The sequence below is a fragment of the Psittacula echo genome (assembly GCF_963264785.1).
Source record: "Psittacula echo genome assembly, chromosome: 11".
Taxonomy (NCBI): domain Eukaryota; kingdom Metazoa; phylum Chordata; class Aves; order Psittaciformes; family Psittacidae; genus Psittacula; species Psittacula echo.
The window spans coordinates 1,595,040-1,607,096 of record NC_137746.1 but is presented as its reverse complement, the minus strand read 5'-3'; the positions used below and the strand labels follow the sequence as shown (position 1 = coordinate 1,607,096).

General features: G+C 45.0%; 1 protein-coding gene across 6 annotated transcripts in view; it reads right to left on the bottom strand.

Moving 5' to 3' along the window:
* AFF4 (ALF transcription elongation factor 4) overlaps positions 1-12,057 on the bottom strand; it is a gene marked incomplete at its 3' end in the record, with an annotated part of 51,843 nt that overhangs the window by 24,832 nt on the left and 14,954 nt on the right. For 5 of the 6 annotated variants that reach the window (XM_080627471.1, XM_080627468.1, XM_080627472.1 and 2 more), the window contains 4 exons: positions 8,058-8,184; positions 6,075-6,869; positions 4,662-4,706; positions 3,735-3,821 (listed from right to left, as the gene is read on the bottom strand). In XM_080627471.1, coding sequence (XP_080483597.1) covers positions 3,735-3,821; positions 4,662-4,706; positions 6,075-6,869; positions 8,058-8,180 — 1,050 coding nt within the window. In that variant the 5' untranslated portion in view covers positions 8,181-8,184. The remainder of the gene's footprint in view (positions 1-3,734; positions 3,822-4,661; positions 4,707-6,074; positions 6,870-8,057; positions 8,185-12,057) is intronic. The other variant, XM_080627469.1, reaches the window with a different exon arrangement.

Below are 12,057 nucleotides of genomic sequence, written 5' to 3'. Positions count from 1 at the left end.
CAAACACCTGCCTAATTGCTCGCTGTAGTCAACTTCCCATTTCTAAGGCACAGAGCAGCCTTTCAGTGAAGTGCACTTTAACGAGGTGTTATGTTGAGATGTGCAACTTTTTCCAACTCTCTCGCCATCCATTTTGCCTCTGAATAAATATTTCTTTAAGAAACTCAGAGATTTAAAAAAAAGCTCTCCTTTCAACTCCAGTTATTTATAGCTGCACATTTGAAAGGCCTGCGTCACAAAGAAGACATTAAAAACAACTTAAAGGAAGGAAACCCTTTTAACCAAAGTATAACAGACTGCTGAGGTTTGATAGGGAAGACACTTAAGCAAGAAACGAAAACTGACACAAAAACTGTGGAGAGAAAAGCACTGGCCAATGGGACAGAATGGCCATGGGGTACCCAGCTCTCATTCGCAGGTTACCAGCTTGGCCGGAGCCCCATTTTCCATTTAATGCTTGAAATCTGAGGTCAGGTCTCATTTCTGTTTCTCAGACGTTCCCGTATTGCAGCAGTTTGAGGGATCTGAGCATGGGCCTCTGCAGTAACTCCAACAAGGAGCAGACACTGAATAAACCTGGAGACAGGGTCCTCATCTCCAGAGATGCCTCCAAGTCACTGCTCGGGTCTGCAGGGACAAAACCTGCCAATCCTCTCTCATTGCTTTGAAAGAGACAACTTCCACCCTCTAACAGCTGGGTTTAACGTATCCACGGCTGCATGGAGACCTCAGAGCAGCTTCCAGTATCTGAAGGGGGCCTACAAGGATGCTGGGGATGGACTCTTCATCAGGGACTGTAGTGACAGGACAAGGGGTAACGGGTTCAAACTGAAACAGGGGAAGTTTAGATTGGATCTAAGGAAGAAATTCTTTACTGAGAGGGTGCTGAGGCACTGGAATGGGTTGCCCAGGGAGGTTGTGAATGCTCCATCCTTGGCGGTGTTCAAGGCCAGGTTGGGCAGAGCCTTGGGTGCCATGGTTTAGTGTGGGGTGTCCCTGCCCATGGCAGGGGGGTTGGAACAGGATGATCTTGGGGTCCTTTCCAACCCAAACTGTTCTGTGATTCTATGATCTTACAAACATGCCCATGTCTCTGGAGGTTTTCACTGCGAGCCCATGGCTTAATCAAGTTGCACAGGACAAAATGATAGCATTGGGTCCCCAGTAACACTTTTTATCAAGACTCAGGAATCTCCATTTTCTGCATAAAACCTCCCCTGACCTATTTTCATGAATTTTCATCTCCTGATTCAAAGACTTCCTGACAACTGTTAGATATATTTATAGTAACCAGAGAGGCCCCCGTCAGTTCCTTCAAGCTACTCACTATCTACACGTAGGGAAAGAGATCCTATCCCAACAGTCTTAGCAGAAAACCCATTGCTTCACCAAAGGGAGCTGAATTCTATGTGTGCAGGCAAAACATACCAAACTTCTGCCCACAAGAGGAATGCTGTGAAATACTTCAGCACATTACTTGCCAATGAAGTGAGTGCAGTATCACAGAGAATGAGCTTGCCCTGAACAGTACTGCTTGATTAAAGCAAACCACTGTTCTGTTTTGCTTTCTGACTCCTGCTCTGGGTCCAGACTGCACAAGCCTATGGCTCGCTAACTCGCTGGAATCCTGCAAAGATGCTGCTGCCAAGAATGACAGAGGGGAAAGGCAGAGGAAATTATAGGCTTTGGATGCTGAGAGAGAATCTGACAGAGCTCCATGGCTAAGATGTGCAGCCACAGAATGAAAAAGCTGGCGCAAAGTCAGAAGACTCCGAGCAGCCATAAATGGAATTTCTTGCACACAGGGTGAAGCAGCACAATCGGGGTTGATCGCTTCAAAACCCCACAACCTACCTTTTTTGTTCAAGCGTTAACAACACCGTGCAATCTTACGTAGCTTCTCTCTGCATCACAGAGTCACATTTATCACTGCACACCTCCTTTCTGCCCAAACTGAGCAAATACCAGAGAAACGCAGACAAAAGCAGTTCTAGCGAATGTACTGAAAAGAGAGTGAAGGGGAGCATTTCCCTGAAGGTTCAGCAATAAATACTCAAAGCAGTGAAGTACCTTCATCGATGAGGAAAGATGTGGAATTTCTTTCTTTTACAATAAAGGTTAGGAACTATTTCAAGTGCTGTTTTACAGCACACAGCAACTAAACCCTGACTGAAAGTAATATATGCAAGATTAATATTGATCTACAGTTAAGAAAATAGACAAGGAGATTTATTTCTAGATACTCCTTTAAAAGGAAGGCTGAGAACTCTATGGCTTGGTCTCCATTTTCAGCTCACTGGAGAGAAGCGAGGAAGACGCAGGGAGACAGAGCATGCAATGCAAATGGGATGACTCCAGGAGTGCCCATGGCTCTCGGGTATTACCCAGCACAGGAACCCGACCTGTTTAACCTAGCACCAGCTGGTGGGAGTCCTGTGGATGTGCACATACAATGTGAGACGTGGAACCTTTGGCTGAAAGAAGCTGGTGTTGAAGAACTCACATAAACCAATCGGTTCAGACAGATTACATTAAAGACCTCAATGACAGAATCTTCCTAACATACCTTAGTGAACTGTTCTGTTTTGGGGAGTAATTTGCTTCCAAGAGGAAGCTGAGAGCAGCAAGCTATGCTCTAGAGCAGCAGTCTGGCCAGGAAAAGGGTAGTCTTAATTATTATGAAGACAAACAGTGTAATTTCTTCACTCTGAAGTTATGCCAAGTTAGGGGTGGAGTACTCCAATCCATTTCAGATATGTTAAGTCTGGAATAAAACTGTATTGTTGAGTTCAATCTTGCTCTGGTAATCAGCAAATACAGGAAACAAACCATGAAGTCTTGGATGAGTCAGCTAGAGCAAGCTGAGCTGTGCTTGCAGAAGTCACTACCCCCAGCTATCTGCCCTACCTACCCAGCAGCTTCCAGGCACTGCAGACGGCAGAGCTGGATTTGAAGGCAAATCATTACCAAAGCCTGGGAAACCCTGGAGCTGGGGCTGCTGACCCGGCCCCAGGGAAGGCAGCAAGCAGCCAGCAAGAGAATTCCTTCCTCAGAGGTGTCAGCTCCAGCAGGTCTCCTGGAAATGTGCCCTGTGCTGTCAACAGCAGCAAAGAACAACTGATTTCTCATTAGAATTAATAGCTTAAACACATCGGTAGTTATTCAGTACATGGGAGGTTGGGGAGGGATCTTCTGGAAGAGTCTGAAAATTTCTTTAGCAAAACATCTGATTTTTAAACTGTTCTAGTCATATTCTCAGTAATTGACCATATAAGACCTGACAGCACTATTAAAGGACTTCAGAATGATGAGGAAAATTCAGTTTACGCAGAAAGGTACATTGAAATTTCTTAGCATTTACTCTACCAGATGGAGATAAACATGCTTGCTTGGTTCTACACAAAATGGTGCAAAGATTCCCTGCAGGGCAAAAGGCTCAATGGCATTTTCAAGCTTTATCCTGAAGAAGGTTTGAATTTAGGAAACTAAAAAATGAAAGTGCTATTATTGACATCCCTGCTCGCTGCTCCGGGTGCGTGAAGCAGAGGAAAACCAATGGCATTCTTCATGAGGCTACTGCTGACCGATGTTGTTGTGAAGCAAGATAAAAGAGATACAAAGCACTGAAACAAAGCCAGAACTATAAAGAATTGAACTTAAGAGAGTTCCAAAACCCTGCTCTTTAACAAGAGTTACTCTTTCAACAGCATTCAGCGTTTGGCTACAGCACTGACCTTTGTTGGAAAAGGAAATTTTGACGGTTCAGTTTTGCATGGTGTATGAATAGCAGTCAGTGGAGGAGGCCAAGAATGGGTCATCTCCTACAACCAGAACAAAAAAGGAAAGCTATTAACAAAAATTAAAGCAAAGATTTCAAGTTACAGTCTTGACTCAATTGGTAACCCTGCCTCTCGATTTCCAGCTCACTGTGCACACTTCACTAAGCTTTATTTGCCAAACGGGTAACAAGGATTCTGCACGTAAAGCTAAATTTTAAATTGCTATCTATGAGAACAGCGAGTCAAGACATAATAACAAGCAGAAAGCATAAATCAATAAAATGGATTGGCCTGAACATAAACTGCAGCAGAAGGCAGAGTCTGATCAATTCAGACTGTGAAGAGAACATGGAGGATGCAGGGGTAGAAAGAAGAATCCTAGGAAAGGGAAACCTATGAAGTTTGAGGAGAAAAGGGGAAAATCAAATGCCTGAAGCAGGAAAGTGCTCTCTCAGGGTGTCTCCAAGGACCATGGAGTAGACACATGACATGAAGACTTGAGAAAATAACCCGGGTAGAAGAGAAGGGAAAGCTCTGCCATGGGGTACCAGAAGAATTACCATAATCGGAAAGATAACAAGGACTGTATTTTGGGGGAAGAAATGGGCAATTCTGGTTAACAGGGAGGTGGCCTGCAAGAACAGGAATGCAGTGAGGATATCCAGGAGATGATGTGCACACCCAGCATTGCCCAGAGCCCAGCTCCGCTTTCAGTCTTCCCCAGCCAACCTATGCTAGAGGAGTAATTGAAGAGCCCTCCTGTAATGACTTGCAGCCAAGTCGATTTAAAAGGCACTACTCAACTGCTGAGTACTTTCCACCTCCTTAGGAACATTTGTATTCTGAACAAATAAGTTAGGAACAAAAGCACAGAGGACTTACTTTTAGAATCTCATCCACGCAGCTCACCTCACCAGATGCTGATGCCTACAAATCAAAAGTCAGGGTTAACATCTCCTAAAGCAAATCGTCCTTAAAAGATCCCAGGGGCTAGAAACAGTTAAAAATAAACTTCAATCCTTGGCATGATTCATATGGACTCTAGATACAAACAGACCGTGCTAATTCTTTTCATCCACATTAATTTTAGTCTCAGATCCATATTTTCGTGGTATGAGTCACAGCCAGTTATGAAAATCAAATACATGAGATCTCGAAAGCTGTGACAATATTCTCTTACTTTTCACTTGACAGTTAAGGAGATCACAGCCTGTCAGGGATATTAAAAACCTGTGGAGAGAGAGGAAGGGGAACCATACAAAGCTTCCATCATTTCCTGGAAGAAGCCAGGGGTAATATCTGAACTCAAAAGCATGACCACAAACACACAGTCATGACAAACTGCATTACGAAGCAAAACAGAATCACAGCCTGAATCTCAAAACAGCAATAACTATGACACTATGAATCTCCTGCCCCCTGACTGCTACAAGCAGAAGGGAGCAAAGCAACACCACCATTCACTGCACCAGCATTAGCATGTCAAGTCTTCACAAATAACAAAATCACTTCTTTTCCAATTCCCTTCCCCATGTCCTGGATCTTACTTCGCTATTTGTTGGAAGTCCCAGGAAGGCTTTTCTCTAGCTCAATTCTCTACCATAATTCAAGCAGTTAAACAGGAGAAGCAATGACACTTCTATTAAGAAAGGCACTTTCCTTGTCAGTGAGCTGCACTCAGTCTGTGCCTTAACCACTCAAGAATTCCCAAGCTGATAAAAGCTGCCAATCCGATAGTATTTTGTATCCAGCATAACTGATAAACGTTCTGAACCCTGGTCAATTCAGTGTGCTTTAGGCTTTGCTTATTTTCCCTAGGTGAAGGTTAATGATCACATCTCGTAACAGTTACACGCTTCAAAAGGGAACCTGATAGACACAGACAGCATCACCAGTCTAAGGCAACATGGCCCCCAGAAACAACAACGTATGTATCTAACCTAGCAAAACAGTTATGAATATCCCACTATTTCACTACCTTCTGACTACAGAAATACTCTATAAAGATTAGCCTCTCAGCTAAGTCAGCCTTTCTCAATGTCTCAGAGCCTTTACTGAATAAAAATCACAGTATCCACATGGAAGCAGCAGAAGGAAAATCCAATTACTTTTGTGCATTTCCCTGTTAAAATCCAGTTCTTCACTGCCTAAGTTTAAGATGCTTCACGTAACAACAAACCCAGAGTTTAGTAAAAACTAAATCTTCGTTATGCAGATTGGGATTTTAAAGGAGCTGCAAAATCCCAGCCCAAAGGGACTCACATTCAAGAAGCCAGGAAACCAACAGCAACTTACCTCCAGTGGTTGAGAAGGGATTTTCAGCTTGGTTAGATGTGCTTTGCTGTTAGGCTTCAGCTCATTCACCCCGCTGCTGTGAGTCTGGCTACTGTAGTGTTCGGAAGATAACTTTGGTTCCATGGATTCCTGCCCATCCATTGGCCTTACGTACGCTGTGGGTTTCTGCAACATTGAACTGGACTTGGACATTAGTGAAGGTGGAAAAGACTGATTAGAGTGTTGTCCACTCGAAAATGAGGGTACACGAGAGGGAGAGTCCCAGTTGGCATCAGGATCCCGGGGAGACTTTGAACGTTGATGTTCTTTACTGTGGTGATCACTTCCATGAGATCTTGAATGGCTGGAGCTCAACGAAGGAACAGCAGATGGTTTTCCAGGGCTGGAAGAACGTGGTTTGGAGTGTTCAGACCCATGCTGGCTTTTTTTGCGGCTGCTGCTGCTGCTGCTGTAGGAGTCACGGTCGTGCCTCTGGCCGCTGCTGCCGCTGTTATTGCCACTGCCGCGCTGAGCACTGTGCCCACTCTGTAAACCTGAGGACCGTTTCTGGGATTGTGAGGAAGTGCTAGGTGCTGGTCCTACAGGAGTCCATTTGCTGCTCTGATGGGAGCTGGGATTATGTCTCTGATCACCAAAGTAACTTTGGTTTGCTTTGTCATCTGGTGCTGATGGTACGGTTGGTTTGGGGATTCCAACAAGCTTTTGCACTGAGCGGTCTCCTATAAGATCATCCATTTCATCATAATTACCAAGCATGCTCTGAATCCGACTAGACAACTTGTCTTCCTTGCTGGTCTGTGGAAAGAATTGGAACAAACAATGCTTTAAAAAAGTCACAACTTCATGTTCAGTTCATTGATTTGACAGCTACTGCAGTTAAACTGAATTTCAGGGCTAAGATCATGGCTAATATCAGCCTTTTTCTGCCATTCTTTCCAAATCCCCATTTTAATTCTTAAAGCAGTAATTTAACTCCCTGAAACATAAGGAAAATATGTACTTCAGCAGCAGGAGCGGCTGAAACAGCACTGATCACTGCTTCAAATACTGCACTGGTGAGCTGGATGCAAGTTTAGAAGCTGTAGGTGCTTCCTGTCGCCTTAAAGACTATTTCTCTATCAGAGAACGCAGCAGCCCTAAAAGCTTTTAATTAACAGTAAAATAAAATCGGCTTAACCTCAGCTCTGTATTTCATTTTTAATTGCTATTTATCCTGGCATAATTCTTGTTGCCAACAGTTGGAAGGGTTCTTTCTTACATAAGCAGTTTGGTTTCCAAATGAGGTACACTGCACCACTCCGCATGCATCCCAACCAGCTCCAGTTAACTTCATACGTGTGGGATTTGGTTATCAAGCACAGAATACCTAAATATAATCTGAAATGGTTCTTTTTTAGCTAGCCCAGATTTAGGTTATTTTTTCCAGCTCTGTTCAGCAAAGCAGGCCTGGGAGGAAACCCAGCACAGGCTTAAAGCTGTACAAGTGCAGAGTCAACTCCTTCAAAACAAACTGGAAAATCAGATACAAACTCCTGGCCTATAGTTACAGCTGATACCTCTGTCGCACCAGGCATTTCAGCATCTAAAATTAACCTATTTAAACATTCTCTTTCTGAACTTACCCAGCTCTGGGTTACATTGCCTGAAGGTTAGAAAGTTTAGCAACAGGCTAACGCACCCCAAAAGCAGCAATCTGGTAGAGCACAATGGACAGTTTGTTCTGAGTCACTGTGGCAAAAGCTGAAGAAAGGGGAAGAAATTTATGGGTTTATCATCCCTTTTCTCACTCCCTACAAAGCAGCCACCCCTTCACAGATAAGACAGATACTAAATCTGCCAGCAGGGCTGGTTAGTAACCGTCCATCCTTATTTTCAAGGCCTGCTTAAACACTTGGTTGATGTAAGAGCTGTGGATCTAAAGAGACAACAGGTAAAAATGAATTCAGAAGACGAGGTTGCTCTAGGAACTGTGCACAAACTCACAACTTTGTAGGGTTCAGCAAAGAGAGGAGAGTTGGGTGGGAAGGCTTCTTCACCCTGCTGAATCTCTTGATTTCGCCTTTCCCTTTCTTTCATTCGCAGCACATTCCGGTCTTCACGGTTCATGTTGCTGCAGACAAACAAAGAATTGCTGATCACTGAAGGGAAGGGGAGGGATGGGAGAGCCCAAGTGAGCCCCGGGACCTGCTCTGCCCAGAGACTGACCGCAGTGAGGAACCCCCCCGCTGACCTCACTCCTCACAACGTTAAGGTGGTCTGTCCAGGTTAAGGCACTTCATGCTTAGGGGAGCTGTAACCCACAACCTGCAGCTCACAACTGACAGGGAAAGCTCATGCAGGAATAAAAAGGGTGAAAAAACCTCTCAAAGTCCTCAGGCAAGAAGCTATTTCACCTGCTTGAATCATTTAGCTATTCCAGCCCACGCTGTACATCTCCCATTCATCTCCAAAACACTTCTGCTCCTCCACATCCCCCAGATGTTCTGAATTTTACTCTCTTCTCCCCCCACCCATCCACTGCCTGATTTCTGCTGTAGATTTAGTTTATTTTTGCTGCTGACATACATTTATTGGCACCCATTCAGCCACAGATCCTAACCTCAAGCTTTGATGTTGTTTCCAGGTCTCTCTTCCTCCCTAAAGACCTTTCCACCCAAAGCAATAATTTCAGGGGAGCTCTGGCAATACTGCACAATCTGCCTTAGACCATACAGTGTCCTCCTACTGCAAAAATGCACATTAAAAACCTCCTTATCTCCCCTCTTATAAATCTTGCTCTGCAGTTTGGTCTTGCTGCTTAACAGAGACACGTCAAAGGGATGCACCACATTAAAAATAGAAAGCTGGAAAGGATTCCCTCTGAGCTTGATAAAGCACTGGGACTTAGAGGAGTAAATACGATGCTACATCAGGTGGTACTGACTCCTTTAGCATGTGCTATGCTTTGTATTGAGAGATTTACACGTGTGCCTTTTACTGATCTGCAAGCACTATGGTAGGTGCTTCCAGGAAAGAAACAGATGTTCTTCCATAGAATTTGCAGTCTAAAAGGAAAATATCATCTGCTCAGAAAAGCACCGTTCTGTGGTTTTAGGCAGCTGCCTGGTTACTTAAAGACCTATCTCTTTGCTCCAGCACGCCTTGGAGAGCTGCACAAACCCAGTCATTCCACCCTGAACAACACTTCAGCCTATCAACCGGTTTCAAAACTGTTAGTCTTTGTCACCTTAATAACATTTTAGCCTCTTACTGTAATTCCTTATTAATTTAGCTTCATTTTGTCTATTACTCTGAATAGAGTGGCATCTAAGAGGATGCCAAAAAGGATAAACTCACAATAACTCATGCAACTGCAAGTGAACATCAAGGCTGCCTCCTGAGAGGGACCCCTATGCTGGAATGGGGTGAGCAAACTGCCCGGATCACTCTGATGTTAAAGGCAAACTTGTTATAGAACTGGGAAGCTTTACAAGCTTATTCTTCACACTGCAGCCCAGTTTCTTATACATGTAGGATTTAACAGAGAAAAGATCTGATTTAATTCCGGATACTGACCAGTTAAAGCCAAGTGGAACAGTCTGAATCAATCCATTTTACTATGAAAGGCAAAATGTAAGGCAAGGAATAGAAGTAGCCTGTCTTTGAGCAGCTTTCTGACTTCAGCACACTGTGAACTGCACGCAGCTATACGCTTAATTACAACATTAACCGAGAACTTTACACCTACATTTTACAAAGAGAGGGTTAAATATCAACAAAGACCTTCACTATTTCTTACAGAGCCAAGCATCATCTTCCAAAATTCTATCAACTTTTACTGTAACTCTTGGGACTGAGGCAGAAACCACTTGTGCCAAAACTGTCACATGAAAGGAGCAAAGATCCACTTGAGATTGGAACTGGAGCGAAACCAGAGCTGATCTGGCTATACCTGCCGGGTCAATGTAAAATTAGTCATCAGAGCTCTACCAGTTAATCACTTTTTACCACTCCTCCCCACTCTTTTGTAACAGAGTAAATGATAAATACCTTTAAGGGCAGTCATTTTGACTGTTTGGGGATTGGGTTTCGATTTTTCCTATAACTCTTAATTTTTTTATCAGTTTGAATGTGTTCAAGTTAGACTTGTTTGTGTGTAATCTTCTAAATCCCTGCTCAGAGATCGCTACTTTAAATCACTTCTAAATTACTACTTTAAGTGCCTACAACATGTACTATGTTACTAAAATCACACTAGCATTAAAGGTGTAAATAAATGAAGCTAGTGGAGCTTCCTTTACTCCATGCTTCAGGCAAGCTCCCAGTCAAATCTGTATCTTCCACATCCATGAAACCCAACAGAGGACAAATGTGCCTGGGTTCAGAAGCAAGCAGCAGAGGCACTCTGAAAAGCACTAGACCAAGCTGCTGAACCAACACTGCTGGCGATTACCTCCAGCATAAAGGAAATTGCAAAACCAAGTTTTCAGACCACTTGTAACAAACCTTTCAAATCCATTGTCTCACATTGACTGCGGGATCACTGGTGCTATTTGCCAGTCCTCCGGTTTTATGACCAAATCAGAGCAGACCCCAGCCCCACATCACATTGGCATGAAAAGGAAGCTCCCCTGCGGCTGCCCCATCCCTGGCAGTGCTCAAGGCCAGGTTGGACACAGGGGCTTGGAGCAACCTGCTCTAGTGGAAGGTGTCCCTGCCCGTGGCAGGGGTTGGAGCTGGAGGAGCTTTAAGGTCCCTTCAACCCAAACCAGGCTGGGGTTCTATGACTCTCGCGAGGTTTCGATGCTGACTGATGGGAAGCTCTGCCCTGTGGCTGCTCCCGGCACCGCTGCAGACACAGCCGGGGCTGCAGGCAGGCAGAACTGCTGCTCCCTCTCCCACTTCCACACCCACTCCCCGGATTTAAAGCTTTTCCCACAAGATAAAACAGCCGGGAGCAGCTCAGTGCAGGCGAGCTCCTGCCGCCCCTACCCCACCCTCTTGGCTGGGGAACAGCATCTCTGCTCCTCCATCCCTGCACACCAGGCCTGAGAGTAGAAGATGAATTTGTCACCTTGTACCGGCTCCTATCAAGAGGATCCTGTTATCGCTTCCCTTTCCCTCTTCCCAGGAAGCCTGAAGGAAAGTGTGACCGCCTTTGACAGGCTAAGGGAGACCGAACTGCAGCAAGGGCCAAAGTCACCTGAATTTCCACATCTGGGGAACAACAAGTTCAAAAATTAACAGAAACCAGGAAAGCAGCCCAAAGCACAGCGCAGCGTTTCCCCTTTTAGAGCCTGATTCTGGACTTCTGCGGCCTTTGAGTCATGATTTGTGCAGAGCTGGCCCCGCTGCGCTCTGCACAGCTCTGTTACTGCGTGACTTCACTACACATCTGACCCTGCTCAAGCCTCATGCCCCTTCTCCAGCTCAATACAAAGAGTTGAAAGAAAGCAGGAAATTCATCAGGAAGTTCACAGAAACTTCAGACACTGAATTCACTTGTGCATATTCCTTAACCACTGTTAACTGTGGCTTTAGATGTGCTGAGCACATGAACAAGTCGAGTGTCATTCGAGTCATCCATACCAGAAATGCAACTTTCCTTTCTCGTTCCAACATCTCCCTAAATCCCATTTGGTATTTCTGTTCATCCCTAAGCCAAAAAGGGCACGGCTTTGGCTGCCGCTCACTAAAGCAATCAGCATCGTGTGTTATGAAATGGCAGCGCTGCCGCTGCCCTGCCTGCTGCTGCCTTCTCCCGCTTCCCACCTCCCGCTCCCTCGGCTCTGGGGCACATCCCAGGTACGGGTCTGTTGGACCACGCTTCCAGTTAAACGGAACCAACCAATACTCCCACATTGCCAAAGCTTTACTGGCAACACAGAGGGGAATGTGGCCAGCCACTGGGTACGGGCACAGGACTCACAGCTCCTTCGCATGCCTCTTGAACCACATCTTCCTTGCACAAGTTCACCAGCATCTCCCCATCTTCCCAGACACC